The sequence below is a fragment of the Lynx rufus genome, unplaced genomic scaffold (genome assembly GCF_022079265.1).
Source record: "Lynx rufus isolate CCGP_SWC_20201006 ecotype Redwood Valley unplaced genomic scaffold, mLynRuf1.p SCAF_6, whole genome shotgun sequence".
Taxonomy (NCBI): Eukaryota; Metazoa; Chordata; class Mammalia; order Carnivora; family Felidae; genus Lynx; species Lynx rufus.
Window position 1 is genome coordinate 11,075,487 of NW_025814878.1, and position 18,953 is coordinate 11,094,439.

Consider the following 18,953-nt stretch of genomic DNA (forward strand, 5'->3'; position numbering starts at 1 on the left):
CTCCCTCTCTCCCTCTCTCCCTCATTCTGGTTTATTCAAAGTCAGAATAAATATTTATTGAACGTCTATTAACGATGTGCCAGGCAACTTGCCAAGCACTAAGCAATACAAAGACAAAACATGATCTATAGCCTTATGGAATTTTATCTGTGGTAGAAGGACATAGACAGAACAGGTTCCACGAAGTCTGTACTATGATACCAGTAAACACATGGAACGGGACAGCGCAATGGAAATTGTCATTTCTGCCATAGGTAGAAGAGCTTAACAGGGGAGCTAAAACTTACAGTGAGTCTTAAAGTATGAGTATAAGTTGCCTGGGGCGGAGGGAATGGGAGGAAAGGTTATTTCCCATCAGCGATTCATTCATTATTAAAGGTAAGGAAGGCAGAATACTGTGCAATTTATTTTTAAAGATAAAAATAGGTAAGACTTTGGTATAAAACTTGGAGGACATTTTTTTCTTATTTACCTCTTCCCTCCTAATTTCTAAAAAATCCTCTTTAAAGGTTATCAACTGGCAAACATCTCTTCACATTCCACCTCAAGCTAAACTGAGTCCTGAAGCCTCTGATCTTATTATTAAACTTTGCCGAGGACCAGAAGATCGCTTAGGCAAGAATGGAGCTGATGAAATAAAAGCTCATCCATTTTTTAAAACAATTGATTTCTCCAGTGACCTGAGACAGCAATCTGCTTCATACATTCCTAAAATCACACACCCAACAGATACATCAAATTTTGATCCTGTTGATCCTGATAAGTTATGGAGTGATGATAATGAGGAAGAAAATGTAAACGACACTCTCAACGGATGGTATAAAAATGGAAAGCACCCTGAACATGCTTTCTATGAATTTACCTTTCGGAGGTTCTTTGATGACAATGGCTACCCATATAATTATCCAAAGCCTATTGAATATGAATATATTAATTCACAAGGCTCAGAGCAACAGTCAGATGAAGATGATCAACACACAGGCTCAGAGATCAAAAATCGTGATCTAGTGTATGTTTAACACACTAGGAAATGTAATGAGGATTTGCAAAAAGACCTGAAACGCAGAGTTTTTTGAGGCTCCGAGAGTAAAATTATGCAAATGTGACAGAGCTATGTATGAGTGCTCTGTGTACAATATTTTATGTTCCTAAATTATGGAAAATCTTTTTTAAATGTTAATTTATTCCAGCCTTTTTAATCAGTAATTTAGAAAAAAAAATTGTTATAAAGAAAATAAATTATGAACTGAATATTATAGTCAGTTCTTGGTACTTAAAGTACTTAAAAATAAAAAAAAATAGTGCTTTGTTTAAAGGAGAAACCTGGTATCTATTTGTACATACACTAAATAATTTTAAAAGACAAGAATATTTGAAATTTTTTTGAAAGACAGTTTTAGTTTTATCTTGCTTTAACCAAATATGAAATGTACCCCACATTTACAGATTTTTTTTTTTTTTTTTTTTTTTTTACCCCATATCCTGGTTTTTGGTACAAAATAAGCTATAGAAATTAAGCCATTATGGTGATGAGTGTTCTTAGGCTAATCTGATAATTTACATCTTGTAATTAAGAAATACAGGGTTGAAACAGTATGCTCATCAGAAGAAAAAATACTGCATTTTCTCTTTCTTATTTTTCCCCTCTGTGGAATATTTACTCTTCTAGCATTTATTTCTCAAGAATTACTGACTTTAAAAGAAGCAAAGCACTACCATTTTTCTTTCTATACTGGTATTTTTAATGCTGCTTCTAGTTTTAAAAGGGAAAAAAGATGCCATAAGTCAAAATTTACAATACCGGATGCTAAGATCTTTCATATTTTTACTTCGATTTTTTTTTTTAAGTTTCTACCATCCTAAGCAGAAAGATTATTTTCAGTTTCATAAGAAACTTTAAGTAGAAAAATTATTTGTGGGTATTCACTAGAAAAGTACTTTTTCTGCATAGTGACAGTTTTGATTATGTCATCAGTAATGTTACATGTTTCCTCTTTCAGAACAGTGCTGTATATACAAGTTGTTATTGGCAAAGGAAATCTGGCTATTTGGCAGTATTTTACCTATGGGCAGAAAAAATTATTTAACTCTTAAGGTGTCTGTTAGTAATTAGAAAAAGTTATATAGTGGTCTTAGTAGAAAATTCAAATCCTCCTGACTTAATTTAAGGTTAAATAATACGTTTTTCAGCATGCCTATTATATATATATATACATATATATATATATAATGTTTAGGTTTTTTTTTTTTTTTTTTTTTTTTCAACGTTTATTTATTTTGGGGACAGAGAGAGACAGAGCATGAACGGGGGAGGGGCAGAGAGAGAGGGAGACACAGAATCGGAAACAGGCTCCAGGCTCTGAGCCATCAGCCCAGAGCCCGACGCGGGGCTCGAACTCACGGACCGCGAGATCGTGACCTGGCTGAAGTCGGACGCTTAACCGACTGCGCCACCCAGGCGCCCCTATAATGTTTAGGTTTTAAGGAACACTTGTGGTTTCATACCAAAATACATTTAGCTTATTTTTTAGGAAGGGGAAAAGGGCTCTATTCTGACATTAGTAAAATTTGTATTTTAGTTCCTTTCCTTTAAGCTCCTCTGATAGGGAATTGTTTTATCAAAATTGTATATGTGTAGATAAGAAGAGGCGTAATTTTAGTGATTTTCAAACCGATGGAAACAAGCTAGTGGAAATCCTATATGTAAGTGAAAGTAAAGGCAAAGCTGTTCCAGTTGAATTGGGGAGGGCAAAGAAGATTCATTAGTTCGCACTTGCACCTTTCCATAGGTGGCTGTCTCAGAGCTCAGCTTGTAAACCACTGCATACCCCACTGTGTGTAGTGGTGGGTCTTTGGGGTTCGTTGGGTTTTTTGAGAGTCTGATGAAAGTTGCGGACTCTTTTCCCAGAAAATTGCACATTAACACACACACATATAATGCTGCGTGCAGTCTTAGGGATTCTGGACATGTTGAAAACTGTCACAAACTTGGTTAAGGACCTCTGTCCTGTAAGAACACTGATACACTAAACTCAGAACTTTGCTTTAAATTTACTGGTTAGTACTCAGATTAGCATATCTTGTATAAACACTGATAATTTGTGATGGAAAAATTCTGTACATGTGATAACGTATCCCTAGGAATGCCTTTCTCTCGCTGGTACGGAACTAAGGCATTTTAAACATACACTTGAGGGCATTGAAATACATGTTTGGCTTGTTACAGGCTTGATATGGAAATATTTCTGAAGGACTTCTAATCATTAGAGAATTGTAAGAAAAGGCACTATACTGAGTTGGCAGTCTTCACTTCATGGAACATTTGATTAGTCGTATAAAATCCTGTGCAAAACAAAATAGTTCAAGAATTTTTAGCTCACTACTCAAATTTTAAGATATCCCTCTGGCTCTTTGGCTTTTCTCAGTCAGATTTATTGAAATTTCCACTTGGTTGTTTTACTTCTGGATTGTGGTACAATGCCGTAAGAACCAACTTTGTTACCTTCATGTTCTAGGAAAACTAGGGTGCTGTCTCCTCCCCATTTCTCCCCACAAAATCTGTGTTGACACTACAAATTGTGTGTTCTTTTAAAATTTCCTCTGACGATATGAGCTTTCTGTGTTTATCTAAAGCAAGCCTTTAGTGTCTGCAGTTCTAACAGTTTGGATATACTTATTAGCTCTCCTATTCCCAAACTATATCTGGTTCTTCTAGCATAGAATCTGGTGCTTCCTGACCAAAAATAGGAGAACAACATAAAAAATCTATATGCTTTCAATTGAAATAGAGTGAAAACATTGGTTATACGTGTTTTCTTTTTAAAATCATTTTCCCACTCATTTGAAAACTTGCTGTCTTTCTTATACTTACCCCCTTTTTATGTATATTAATAGTATTTATAAAATGTGTTCTATAATTATGTAACTGTAGATACTATTATGTATTGTCCAGTGACATCCTAAGGCAGGCCCTATTGCTGTATCTTTTCTACCTTATTTGTAATAGGAACCATAGAATGTATGACTAAGAAGTCACTTTGAGATTGACTTTTTAAAAAAGTTATTACCTTCTGCTGTTGCAAAGTGCAAAACTGTGAGTGGAAATGTTTTATTCTGACTTAATAATATGTTAGAAATTAGAGAATACAGTGGGAGGATTTTTAGATATTGCTGCTGCTGTTACCTAAGGTACTTTAGAAATTTTTTCTTTAATATACAAAAAATAAACAAAAATCCCTTTGGTATTTAAAGTGAAACATTTATTTAGCCTGTTTGTTTTAATCTAAAGCAAAAAGTAATTTGAGTCAACATATTGGTATGTTTGTAAAGCGCCTTAATATATCCCTTTGTGGAAGGCACTATACCACAGTTTACTTTTATATTGTATTGTGTATATAAGTATTTTGTATTAAAATTGAATCAATACAGTACTACAGTTTTATAAAATAATGCTTTGTTAGGAAAAGGAATTACAGCTTTGCAATATAACTAAATTGTTTTGCATACTTCTGAATGTAATAGATATGAATAATCAGCCTGTGTTTTTAATGACTGTATTTGTATTTTCCCAATCATTTTCTCTAGTGTAACATTTGCTGGGATAATAATAAAAAAAGAATTCAGATCTTTCAATTACGTGTGGAAAGCTGATTTTTAAGCCATCTATGTAGTTTGATTTTAATCTTTATTAGAGAAAATTTGTGGTTAAAACTTTGATGTTTTGGAATTAAAATATATATAATGATAATACCTAGTTAGGTTAAGGCAAACTGAATAAAGTAACCCAGTAAAATGTTTTCATTTTGCCCAACATAAGTACAATATATATTTCGTATTGAAGGCTTCCTTTAGATCAGCACAGATTTAAACTTTTCTAATTATTAAACTCCTCATTTAGTATCATTTGAGTCCACTTAAAAATTTTTTAAATATGTAGTTGACTAATGTCTTTTCCTTTATTTGCAGTCCTTTATCACATGATTGCCTACCAGAGAAAATACATATATTGATATTATAATTCTAATACATATATTGATATTATGTATAAATCAACTTTCTACAGATGAACACATTTTTAGTTTTATTTATCCTTTTTCAAGCATTACCATCACTCTTAGTGTCCTTTATCCTCATGTTTGCACTTCTTTATAAAATTGTATTTGGTCTACATGAGGCTGTTGTATAGTTGATGTAAGTTGCATTATTCCTATGATTCATTATACTACATTGTAGACCCTTGTTTGGTATGCTTGTGACTCTACTTTGTTATGCCAAAGCCAAACACACAAAAATTGTGTCTGTTTATGTGTGTGAAGGGTAGAGAAGAGATATCAAATTTATGTCTGAAATATATGCAGTTATTGTTCTCTTTAATATCTAATCTCTCCTTCTTCCTACTTAGAAGATCCAGAGATCTGAAACATACTGCTGGATTCAGAATCTGGGTGGAACTTTGAGTTGTTTCCCCTGGAGAGGGGTTAAATTTTTCTGTATTGGAGAAAGGGGTTCTCATGAGAACTTAGCTCTCACAGTGGTCGACTCATGACACATGCCGCTCTCGTTCCCCCACATCCATTCTGTCATGCTGTCTTTTACGAATAGAGCCCCCATCCCTGTCCAATTTTGACTGTCCTAAGCGACCACATGTTTTTCATATTCCCTTGTAATGAGGTGTGGCCACGTGATTGGCCCTTGGGATATGAGCATATGTGATACTTAAAGTTCATACACTTAAAGTTGATACTGCTTGCCCTCCACTTGCTTTTCCCCTTTTCCCACAGTATGGAACAGGGACAGACTGGTGACTGTTGATCATGAGAGCTAGGAAAACACCTTGGTGGTGGATCAACAAAATGAATAGAACCTGGTTACCTGAGACACTGTGTGATGTGGGGCTGTATGTCCATCCTGGACTGAGATGTTAGAGAAAAGGAATGACCAAGTAAGCTCCCACTGGATTGACTTCATCTCATATAATGACTTTAAACTCGGAGGAAAATCCAAAAACATCCACCTGAAGATACTGCGTGGAACCAAGAGCAGGCAGATTCTGGATCGAAGACAACCCTTGGCAGAGAGGAGTGGCACTCGAGGGGTATCTAATTTTCAAGATACATCGCTTGAGAAAGGCCCAAATCTCTAGCTGAATCATTAGCCACACATCTGTGAGGAAGAATCCAAGAACAAAAGGACTAAACTGGTATTTGAGGTGCTGCCCAACAGAAAGTGGATCAAATCTAATTTCCTGCTTAACAACCACCACCCAAACAAACACCACCTCCAGAGATACATCACAGATTTGAAACAGGGGATATATAACACAACATATCCAATATCCAGGATACACTTCAAAATTACCTGACCTACAAAGAAATACAAAAAAATATGACCTAGTCTCAAAAGAAAACAAACAGTGGAGGTCAACTCTAAGATCCTATTCTAACGTCTGGAAGTGGCAAAGACAGTACAATGGCTCTTATAACTATGCACAATAATCTAAAGAAAAGTACTCTCATAACAAATATAAAGATAGGAAATCCCAACAAGAAAATGGAAGCTATAAAATAACCAAAAGAGGGGCGCCTGTGTGGCTCAGTTGGTTAGGTGTCCGACTTTGGCTCAGGTCATGATCTCAGTTTGTGGATTCAGGCCCCACATCAGGCTCTGGGCTGACAGCTCAGAGCATGGAGCCTGCTTCGGATTCTGTGTCTTTCTCTCTCTCTGTCCCTCCCCCACTTGTGCTCGGTCTCTCTCTCAAAAATAAATATTAAAAAAAAAATAACAAAAAGAGACTGTCCTTTGATTGAAGACATAAACTAGCAGAATATGAGAAAGCTCATGAGAGGGCCAATAAATTGCATTATTTCATTGCATGTATGATAAAAAAAAGCTGTCTGGAAGGTAATTAATGAGTTGGATATTATTGATTGTCTCTGGGGATGAGACCTGGATTTCTAGGGTGGCAAGAATAGGAGGAAGACTTCTCATTATATAATCTTTTGTATTATTTTTGAGTTTTAACCGTATAAATACAAAGACATAAAGTGGAAATAAAAAAAATCTAAGTTCAAGTGAGGGACCTGGGCATAGACAAAGGAAGATTCACTTTCACCGAAATGAGAGGCAAAAAACAAAGGGCAGTGTGAAGTAGAGACATGTGTACATTGGAGGGTAAAAGTACTGGAATTGGGTTTAGCTGCATATAAAATGCAAACCATCACTGCTTACAAATACAACATCCGAGCTGGCAGTCCACACTTCGTGTGTTCAATTCCGCCACCTCCATCATAGGGCTTCTATCCTAAAGGTTACTTATGTCAGCACTTGGCTGCTTATACATACTGTCTCCCATCTTTCCCCTGTTCTAATCTGATAAAAAGAGGGGATGGTTACAGGGAATAAGGGGGAGTTTCAGGGCCCCTCCCTTTAAGGTGCCTTCCTCCAAGTTGTACATAACACTTGTACTGGCCAGAAGTTAGATCTGTGGCCACACCTAGCTGCGTAAGAGTCTGGAAATGTGGTTCTTATTCCAGATGGCCCAATTTCGTCAAGTTGGTTCTGTTACTAAGTAAGGAAAATGAGTATTTGGTGGCTGGATGGCATTCTCTGCCTCAGGGAGCAAGTTGAGGGAATTTCGACCTAATTAATAGCTTCTATCTTCTCTGAGGGTGGAGACGTAGTGATTTCCTGAGATGACAGAAATGGGTAGGTAGCTGGCTTGAGGAAAGTGGTGAAAGTTTGAAATAACTAATGTCAAGAGTAACAGAGAGAATGGAGGTGAAACATGAAGAAAAATATGCTTCAGGTGGGTTGGAAGTTACAAAGTTGTGCATCAATATTCATGGTGGTGTGATTTTCTTTTTTCCCCCTGTAGCATTCAGCAGTCTGGAGTAGCAGGACTGTGATGGAAGGGTGCATATAATAAAGTGGGTTTTTTTTTTTTAATGTTTTTAAGTTTATTTATTTATTTTGAGAGAGAGAGAGCACAAGCAGGGGAGGGGCAGAGAGAGGAAGAGACAGAATCCCAAGCAGTCTCTGCACCATTAGTGCAGAGCCCGATGCGGGGCCTGAACCCACGAACTGTGAGATCATGACCTGGGCCGCGATCAAGAGTCGGATGCTTAACCGACTGCACCACCCAGGCACCCCTATAATAAAATTAATGAACAACACTAGGGATCTGCCCCAGTTGGTTACTGCAAATATTTTAACAGAATATAGAAATTCAGTATTCTTACTCATGGGTAGAATTTTCTCTGGGGGCCTGGGTGGCTCAGTTGGTTGAGCATCTGACTTCAGCTCAGGTCACGATCTCATGGTTTGTGGGTTCAAGTCCTGCCTCGGGGTCTGAGCTGACATCTCAGAGCCTTGAGCCTGCTTTGGATTCTGTGTCTCCCTCCCCCCCCCCCCCGCCCATCCCCTGCTTTTATGCTCTCTCTGTCAAAAATAAACATTAAAAAAAAAGAGAATGTTCTCATATATATATATATATATATATACTCTGTATCCTAAGAGATGGCTCAAATTTTTGAAGTATGCGAAAAAGGACTGCCAGATGCAATCGACCAGGTGAGTACAATTAATAAAGTGGTCTGAAAAGTCCTTTTAGATTTCTCTGATGAAATGGAAATTGTTTTAAATTTAAATTTAAGAAATAAAACAGTAAGTAATAAAAATTTAAATTAAAAAATGATTTAATGTATTTATTTCTTCTAGAACTTTCTCTCTGTGTAATTCCACATGTCACCACACCTCTTGCAAGTCTCCCAATCTTCTTCCTCCCCTCCAAACCTTCCTACTCACAGCTGCCAAATTAATCTCCCTATTTGCTATATAACTTATGCCTTCATTTGAAAACTTGTATGGCTCCATTTTTCCTATTGAATATTTATTATTATCACTCATTATTATTATATGAGTGATAATAATAAATAATTTTCTGAGTCCCAGTTTGGACACAATCACTTTAGAAGGCTGGTGGTTGTAGGAGCCACCCTTGTAAAAGAAGAAATGTCTAGTGTAGTCATGACTGTGGAACACACATTCTCTTTTTCTTCTTCAGAGCACACTGCAGAGTTGCACAGTCCCATCCCTTTGAAGTCAGGCTTGGTCACATGACTTGCTCTGGCCAATGAGATGTGGGCAGAAGTAGCAGGTGTCATATCCAGACAAGTTGTGCAGATTATCTCATTTTTCCCCCCTACTGCCAAGGGTCCTAGTGCCTGCATCCACTCTGCTATGAACATAGAGAGTAAATGAGAAAAAAAAAAAAATCGTGTTAAAAGGAGCACAAGTTTATAGCCCCTTTGGTAAACTCAGAGTTCTATTATAACTCCAGGGAAACTTCAGGGGCACCTGGGTGGCTCAGTCGGTTAAGCATCTTACTTCGACTCGGGACATGATCTCACGGCTTGTGAGTTCGAGCCCCATGTTGGGCTCTCTGCTGACAGCTCGGAGCCTGGGGCCTACTTCGGATTCTGTCTCTGTCTCTCTGCCCCTCCTCTGCTCACACACTTGTCTTTCTCTCAAATATAAATAAACATTTAAAAATATTTTAAATTAAAAAAAATAACTCCAGGGAAACTTCAGAATTATTAATCTAGCCACATTTAGTGTCATCTGTTCTCAAATTGTTTTTTCCAAGCTATAACTAACTCCTCTTGTTGATTTCTCAATATAATTTTTGAGGCAGTTAATTTTTTTGACATTTTGCTGCCTGAAGGAGAGTGAGTCCTCAAAGGACGGTGCTTTCAAGCACATTTTTTTTTTTAATTTTTTCTTTCAACGTTTATTTATTTTTGGGACAGAGAGAGACAGAGCATGAACGGGGGATGGGCAGAGAGAGAGGGAGACACAGAATCAGAAACAGGCTCCAGGCTCTGAGCCATCAGCCCAGAGCCGACGCGGGGCTCGAACTCACGGACCGCGAGATCATGACCTGGCTGAAGTCAGACGCTTAACCGACTGCGCCACCCAGGCGCCCCCCCCCCCTTTTTTTTTTTTTTAACTTTCAGATTCTCCAGCCTTTTCGATCATCTAGATAGCCCAAAAAGCCAGTTTATCCTGGAATGAAACACTTTTTTTGGTGTAAGGGAAAATGTTTATACTACCATTTAAAAGAACAAATCCTGTCGTTTGAAACCTCTGATTTAGCGGCTACTACAGCTTAGCCTCGTCTTCCCTAACTAGTACAACTAGTGAAGAAATGGAACTAGTGAATGTAAGCCACTCTGGAGGTTTATTTATTTATTTTTTTACTTTAAAAATCAACTGAAGCGCCTGGGTAGCTCAGTTGATTAAGCGTCTGACCTTGGCTCAGGTCATGATCTCAAGGTTTGTTGAGTTTAAGCCCCATGTCAGGCTCTGCGCTGGCAATGTGGAGCCCGCTTCAGGTTCTCTGTCTCCCTCTCTCTCTGCCCCTCCCCTGCTTGCACGCTCTTTCTCTCTCTCTCAAAAAAAAAAATAAAATAAACATTAAAAAAAAATAACTTCATTGAGATATGATTTATGCACAATAAAATACATCCATTTTGGGGTGCTTGATTGGCTCAGTCGTTGGGGCATAAACTGATCCCAGGGGATCTTCCTGGGCATGGAGCTTACTTAAAAAATAAAATAAAACACATCCATTTTGTGTGTATTCTTTGATGAAGTTTAATAAATATATACATCTGTGTAACCAATACCCTAACATTTTCATCACCTCAAAACATTTCCTTATGCCTCCATGAAGTCTAATCCTTTTCCATCCCTCCTCCCAGCCTCAGGCAAACACTGATCAGCTTTTTATTACTATAGATTAGTCTTGCCTGTTCTAGAATTTCATATAAACAGAATCATATAATATGTATTCATTTTGTTTTGAGGGTTTTTAATTTTTTTTAATGTTTATTTATTTTGGAGACAGAGAGAGAGCAGAAGTGGGGCAGAGAGAGAGGGAGACACAGAATGGGAAGCAGGCTCCGGGCTCTGAGCTGTCAGCACAGAGCCCCGTGTGAAGCTTGAACTCACGAACCATGAGATCATGACCTGAGCCGAAGTGGGACGCTCAACGGACTGAGCCACCCAGGCGCCCCTGTTTTGAGAAGTTTTCAAAGTACAAATGGGCTTTCTAATTCACCATACATTTGCATACATAAAAGATGAAGGTTGATTCATCCTAACTAGGGTAATTAATATGTACCTCCCCTAATTTTTTTTTTTTTTCTTAAGATATACTAGTTATAGTTTCCGGTGCTTCATTACAATGGAGTTCCTAGCCACCATAGCAAAACTATTATTTTCTACTTAGGTAAGACTTTTAGCTCTAGTTTTTTTGTTTTGTTTTGTTTTGATCCATCAATGCCTACAACAATGTCAATAGCATAGTAGTTGCTCAATAAATATTTGTGGACTAAATGGACATATTTTCCTTGAATTGCCTTTATATAAATCTGTGTTAAATTACTGCAATGATTTAAGATTAGAATTTTAATTCCCATGCACTCCTACAGGAAAACGTTATCTAGGGCCTCATTCCACCTTAGGTGGAGGGAGAAGATGGCGATAAAGACTGGACGAAGCACGGCCAATAGCACTGTCGAGTACGTATCTATAAATTGTGAAACATTATAGTATTGTGTGTTGTCTGGTTGTATTAAAACGATGACCAAAAAAAAAAAATTGTTCTTCAAAGAAAATAAAATTCCACTAGCAGCAGGTCCGAATATCTTTCTTTACCGATTCCCTATTTTATTCATCTTATGCCGTGACAGGCGCCTCCAGTGGAATTCTGCGTATTTGGTTCTAAAACTGGCTTTGTCACAAACAAATCATTTGGCCCTTGACACTCACCTGTAAAATGACACTCTGACTTCCTATCCTCTGAGGAGTGTGAAGAAAACCAAATGGGAGGAAAAAGGAGGAAGAACTTCGAAAAAAATACCGAGGTAGGATACGTGCTACGGTTACAACCTTTCCAACCCTCACTTCCCTCCACCCTGACGGCCTCCACGAGGCGGCGCTCACTGCGCAGGCGCGCCCCCGCCTGCCCTGCCCAGGCCCCGGCCGGCGCCCGGCGCCCGGCGCGCGCACGCTGCCCGGCGTCCTCGCTCCCGGGGCGTCGCCCCGCGTGCGCCGGAGTTGACGAGGCCACCCCCAGCACCGGAAGTGACCCTGGCGGGTTTGCCTTCAAATTCTCGGCGAGGTGAAGCAGCGCCGGGGCTTGTGACGGTTGAACCCAGCAGTGCTGGGTCCGTGAACGGGGCAGAGGGGTTAGGACTGGGCTGGGCCCTGCTTCCTTGCCGCCTCGAGCCACGCACGGCCCTTCCCCTCCGCCTGGCGGTGGGCGGTTTCCCGAGGAGCCTCGGCAGGCACAGGTGAGTGTTCCCTCTCTTGGTGCCCTGGGATCCCCGACTCCCGTGGCCAGCTCGGCGAGGGATTAGGGGCGGACAATGGGAGCCCTCTGCGCATCCCGCTGTGAGCCTGCCCTTGCCTGCGCCGAGGTCTTTCTTAGGTCCTTGATGTTGTCGCTGACACCTGTGGCTCAGGTGACGGTTCCCCTGCCTGAGGAATCCTGTCCAGCCGAGGACTTTGGGGGGCTCTTGGCGATCGCATTTCTAGGCCTGTGTCATTAGAGACGTCTCTGGCCGGAAAAACACGTCTTTCTTTATTTCTTCGCTTTTTTGAGCGGATTTCTCCTGAATCCATCCACGCCCCCGTCCCCAAACCCTCACCCCTGAAAAACCTCGAAAGCCTTGACATTGGGATGCAGCTTCTTTTCTTACATTTTATTGGATTGGTGTGATAGCGTTGAGGATTTTCTTTCTTATTTATTCTGGAGCCAGGCGTGCTCTGGGAGGCTTTTGGCCCTTTTAGAGTTGGAACTTTAGAAAATGTATCCCTCTAAACATCGTTTCATATGGCATATTCTACGGTGACGGAGTTAGAGATAAACGTGGACCCTTAAGTGCCTTACAGTGAATAGTCTCAGCCCTTATTTAATAAAAAAATAACTTTTTCTTTTAACTGCCAAGTGCCATTTTTATATCAGTTACTAAATTCCAGCAGCACAATGTTGCATCTTTCTCTCTTCAAAGCATTCACTTATGTGTTGCTCTTTGAAATCAGACCTTTGGTTATTGCTGGAAACATTCCTTCTGTTTTAGAATGTGTGCGATAGATCTTTGCCACAATGATAGAACACCCCGGTGGCAAGAAAGATTCTTGTAAAGTTCAGAGGCCTAAATGTCTCATTGTGCAGCCCTATTGTCTTTTCCAAAGGAGATGATATCTGTAATCAGTAAATTCTCACACAGAAATAGTGGCAGAACTCTTTATTTTGTATTGCTATTAACTTGTGGCCTGTATCGTGCCTTAAAAAAAAAGGGGGGGGGGAGTGCTGATCAATTTCCGACATTCCTAGACTGTGGAAAGCTATGCACAGCCCTTCCATGGCATTGGTTATTGGAGAATCTTTTACATTTTACAGATTCAATAGTAGGCATATTATACAACAGATTCTGCATAATATTTTGATACTGGTGTCATTGTTCTGACAAATACTAAGAATTAGAGAATTTTGTAGAATTTACTGTACTAACATTGTTGAATTTCCCTTTACAACAGTGGTTTGGGTTCTTTTTAGCTACTGACTGGTTAAAAAGGTAGTGTATCAAATCAATATGGTCAGTGTTGATAACATGCTAAATAGATTTTGCTTGTGGTGTTTATTGGCACAATTTGAATATAGCTTTTAAATTACATTTTAATTGTTATATTCACTGATTTATTTTTGTTTTATTCAGGGGAAACTGAGAGAAAGTTTACCAAATATATATATGTGTATTATTTTTTCCTGAGCAGTTTTTTTTTTCTTTTGGCACTCTTTTGATAACTTTCTCATGCTTCTTGAGCATTAATCATATGATTATAAAGGTAAGAAAAATGCATGCCATGCTGTAATTGGTCATGGGTCACTCATTTATTGTATTTTTTCATAATCATTAATGACTGACTGTAAATCAGTATTATGGTTGTTTTTATATCCCAGAGATGAACATTCTGAACGTTGCTTAATAGTGTGTTGTCACTTTTAGAGTTACACACACTTGATTTATTGAAATGCCTTCAAGAAAATGTGTGATTGAGGTTCATTTGTTTTTATTTTAGGACATCAGTTTTACAGATAAATATTTTTAACATTGATGTTGATTTTTTTAGCCTGAGCTTAATAATATGTTATGCTTGTTTCTTTTTCGTAAGTAAAGAATAACACCTAGGATAGATCAAATGATGTCCCTTCTTCTAAACATCAAGGTTTTAAAAGTTTAATTCTTATTTTTTTAAGTTTATTTATTTTTGAGAGACAGAGCACAAGCGGGGGACAGGCAGAGAGAGAGCAGGAGAGAGAGAATCCCAAGCAGGCTCTGTGCTGTCAGTGCAGAGCCTGATGCAGGGCCTGAACCCACAAACCGTGAGATCATGGCCTGAGCTGAAAACAAGAGTTGGGCACTTAACTGACTGAGCCACCCAGGCGCCCAGGTTTAATTCTTATTTTTGTCTTCTGTGCGATTCCTTGCAATAGGGTAGGTGCTCTGTAAATATTTCTTGAATGACTGACCTATGCACATTACAGTAAAAACTGCACTTATTAGTGGAGCCCAGTCTAACTCCTTAAAATTGAGTTGATATGGTCTCGTTTTTTTAGGTGTGGAGTAGGGAGGTCCCCATGTTGTTGTTTTGGGAGAGAGTAGGAATCTTAGAACTCAGATGTTTGCATATGTTCCTATTCTTTGTGTGTGTGTGTGTGTGTGTGTGTGTGTGTGTGTATTATATTTTATTTTTTATTTTTTAAAATTTACATCCAAATTAACTAGCATATAACGCAACAATGATTTCAGGAGTAGATTCCTTAGTGCCCCTTACCCATTTAGCCCATCCCCCCTCCCATAACCCCTTCAGCAACCCTCAGTTTGTTCTCCATATTTGTGAGTCTCTTATGTTTTGTCCCCCTCCCTGTTTTTATATTATTTTTGTTTCCCTTCCCTTATGTTCACCTGTTTTGTCTCTTAAAGTCCTCATATGAATGAAGTCATATGATTTTTGCCTTTCTCTGACTAATTTCACTTAGCATAATAGCCTCCAGTTCCATCCACATAGTTGCAAATGGCAAGATTTCATTCTTCTTGATTGCCGAGTAATACTCCGTTGTATTTATATACCACATCTTCATTCATCCTTCGATGGACATTTGGGCTCTTTCCATACTTTGGCTATTGTCGATGGTGCTGCTATAAACATGGGGGTGCATGTGTCCCTTCGAAACAGCACACCTGTAATCCCATGGATAAATGCCTAGTAGTGCAATTGCTGGGTCATAGGGTAGCTCTGTTTTTAGTTTTTTGAGGAACCTCCACACTGTTTTCCAGAGTGGCTGCACCAGCTTGCATTCCCACCAACAATGCAAAAGAGATCCTCTTTCTCCGCATCCTCGCCAACATCTGTTGTTGCCTGAGTTATTAATGTTAACCATTCTGATAGGTGTAAGGTGGTATCTCATTGTGGTTTTGATTTGTATTTCCCTGATGATAAGTGATGTGGAGCATTTTTTCATGCGTCAGTTGGCCATCTGAATGTCTTCTTTGGTGAAGTGTCTATTCATGTCTTTTGCCCATTTCTTTTTTTTTTAATTTTTTTTAATGTTTTATTTATTTCTGAGACAGAGAGGGACAGAGCATGAGCAGGGGAGGGGCAGAGAGAGAGGGAGACACAGAATCCGAAACAGGCTGCAGGCTCTGAGCTGTCAGCACAGAGCCTGATGCGGGGCTTGAACTCACAGAGATCATTACCTGAGCTGAAGTCGGACGCTCTACCGACTGAGCCACCCAGGTGCCCCTGCCCATATCTTCACTGGATCTGTTGCCTATTCTTTTTCCGTCTCTTTGATAACTTCTTTCCCCTAATCCTGAAGGAGAAAATAATAGTCTAAGTCTCTTTGTGGAGATACCACCCCACAGCAAATATTAAGTTTGTTAGAAATTTTGCTGTAATATTTTTTTATTATTTAAAAGTTTTGACTCTGGGGGTGCCTAGGTGATTCAGTTGAGTGTCCGACTCTTGATCTTGGCTCAGGTCATGATCTCACAGTTCATGGGTTCAAGCTCCAAGTCGGGCTCTGTGCCAACAGTGTGGAGCCTGCTTGAGATTCTCTCTGTCTCCCTCTCTCTCTCAAAATAAAGAAATAAACTTTAAAAATAAAATAAAGTAAAAATTTTGACTCTGTTACTTGAATTAAAATTTCATGTTGCATCTTACTTCGTTTAGATAAATTGATTTAGTCATCAGCTAAAATAAATGCACAAGCCATGTAAGCAAAAGGTTGGTTCTTAACCAACCAAAAGGTTGATTGATGCCTAAAGTAGGCATCACCTATGGTTATTTTTCTCTTTGATAATGTCTCATCATGAATCTGACTTTCTGGAAAGTCTGATTATTTTTATTTAAGGAAATTTTTTTTTTAAGTTTATTTATTTATTCTGAGAGAGAAAGGAGCATGCAGGAGGAGCAGAGAGACAGGGAGAGAGAGAATCTCAAGCAGGCTCCACACTGTCAGCACAGAGTGAACGAACTGAGAGATCATGACCTGAGCCCAAAGTCAGAGTTGGATGCTTAACTGACTGAGCCACCCAGCTGCCCTGTAGACAATCTCATTTTTATAAGTGTTCTATTAATTGAACCAGTGGATAGTCTTTACTGTTCATGGTGGTTAAAATTTGGTCAATAGGCTTTTCTCCAAATATATTAATTTCTTCAAAAATTGCCAGATATTGGGGTGCCTGGGTGGCACAGTTGGTTAAGCATCCGACTTCAGCTCAGGTCTTGATCTCAAGGTCTGTGGATTAGAGCCCTACAGGCTGACAGCTCAGAGCCTGGAACCTGTGTCTCCCTCTCTCTCTGCCCCTTTCCTGCTCGTGCTCTGTCTCTCTCTCAACAATAAATAAACTTAAAAAAATATTTTTTAATTGCCAGATATTGTGCTAGGTAGACCTCATTTCTGTACTTCTGCAGGGTAGTTTTAGAAATGATAAGGTTATATTCTTGGACATTTGAGAATCTCATAAATTTGCAGTGTTGATATTCATTTGAGAAAGCTTTCTTAGAGACTACTGGACGAATAGGAAAATTTATTTTTGTCTCACATTTAATCAACTAAGGACATTTTTTTAATGTTTATTGATTTTTTTAAATATTTATTTTTGAGAGAGAAATAGAACACAAGTGGGGGCGGGGCAGAGAGAGAGAGGGAGACACAGAATCTGAAGCAGGCTCCAGGCTCCGAGCTGTCAGCACAGAGACTGATGTGGGGCTCAAACCCATGAACTGTGAGATCATGACCTGAGCTGAAGTCGGAAGCTTAACCTACTGAGCCACCCAGGTGCCCCTGTTTGTTTATTTTTAAGAGAGAGAGTGCAAGCGGGGGAAGGGCAGAGAGAGAGGGAGGGACAGAGGATCCAAACTGGACTGTGTGCGGATAGCATTACGAGTCTGATGCAGAGCTTGAACTCACAAACCGTGAGATCACCATCTGAGCCAAAGTCGGATGCTCAACCAATTGAGCCACACAGGCGCCCCTGATATTATTTTCAGTAAACACATTGTTTCTTTGATAATCAAGAATTTTTCAGGTCATTTTTAATATGGCCTTGGATTGACTTTTACATTTGTTTGTTAGAAAATGCCAATTCATTGGATGCTAAGGAATTTTATCTGACTGGAAGTACTCATAACACAGAACCTTCAATGAAGGCCTGGAGTGAATTCTACGAGGTTTGGGATTTTGAATCATGGCCCTCAAAACAAAAAGTAGGGGGAGGCACCTATGTATAAGTAACAACTTGATTTAGAATTTGTTTTTTAGTAGGAGGACATGAAGAAAGATGTGGAGGGGGTCAGTTAAGGAAAAGACATAGAGGCTTGGCACCCAACTCCTCTAGAGCCACTGTTGACTGCCAGCGCCTGGCCCCAGCTCTACTCTTCTAACATCGTTTCCCAGACTAGGTGTCACCGTAGGGCATTTATAGCTTCAGGGTAGGAGCCATCACACAGTTCTGGTCAGGAAGAGTTGAGGACCAAGGAATGTGAGAGTGCTGAGGGTCGGGAACTGGACAAAGATAAGAAATCTTAGTGGTTATAACAAAAACCTGGCAGTATGCGTTCCTTCAAAGATTGATTATCTGCTGTGTGCCAGACATGACTCTGGGTGCTGGGGATCGGTCAGTAAGTAACAGAGCCATGGTCTCTGGGCGTGGAGCTTTTATCAAGATGAAATATTTACAGTGGTCATGATTCCATGGAATCACTATTTAGGTCATGGAATTTTTTGTCTTTTGGACCTCAGATGCTCCGTCTTGAGTTAGTTCATAGCTGTATCTCTTCATAACAAATTACTCCAAAACTTAGTCCCTTGAAACAACAAACTTATCTCACAGTTTCTTTGGTTAGGCTGTGGGCATGGCTTAGCTGGGTGCTTGTGCTTCAGAGTCTTTCCCAGGCTGTAATGAAGGTAGCAGTCATGGCTGCAATCAGCTCAAGACTCAACTGAGGAAGGATTGGCTTCCAGGCTCCCTTACATGGTGATGGCAGGATTCAGCTCCTCACTGGCTGTTGGCCTGGGGTCCCCCTCAGTTCTTTGCCACGTGAGCCTCTGCACAGGACAGCTTAGAGCTGCCAGCAAGAGGCTGTGAGCAAGATGGAAGTCACAGTCAAATCTCAGAGGTGACATTCCATAATTTTTGCTTATTCTGTCTATTAACAAGCTCATATTCAAGGGAAGGTGATTACACAAGGGCAGGGATACCAGGGGGCATCTTAGAGGCTATATGTTCATACAAGGCTCTTCTTTTGTAGTGTGTATTATTTGTTTTTTCCTTAGCCTTCATCTTCTTTCTCCACTTATATTCTGTATCTTATCCTCC

At 39.4% G+C, this 18,953-nt stretch overlaps 2 protein-coding genes across 3 annotated transcripts in view; both read left to right on the forward strand.

Moving 5' to 3' along the window:
• Positions 1-4,632, forward strand: part of LATS1 (large tumor suppressor kinase 1) — a 54,689-nt gene extending 50,057 nt beyond the window's left edge. For both annotated transcript variants that reach the window (XM_047102305.1, XM_047102306.1), the window contains exons 8-9: positions 510-2,237; positions 2,478-4,632. In XM_047102305.1, the coding sequence (XP_046958261.1) occupies positions 510-1,019 (510 nt within the window). In that variant the 3' untranslated portion in view covers positions 1,020-2,237; positions 2,478-4,632. The remainder of the gene's footprint in view (positions 1-509; positions 2,238-2,477) is intronic.
• A 7,493-nt stretch (positions 4,633-12,125) lies between these two features.
• KATNA1 (katanin catalytic subunit A1) overlaps positions 12,126-18,953 on the forward strand; it is a 41,928-nt gene continuing 35,100 nt past the window's right edge. The window contains exon 1 of the mRNA XM_047102401.1: positions 12,126-12,356. The gene's annotated coding sequence lies outside the window, so the exon portion shown is untranslated. The remainder of the gene's footprint in view (positions 12,357-18,953) is intronic.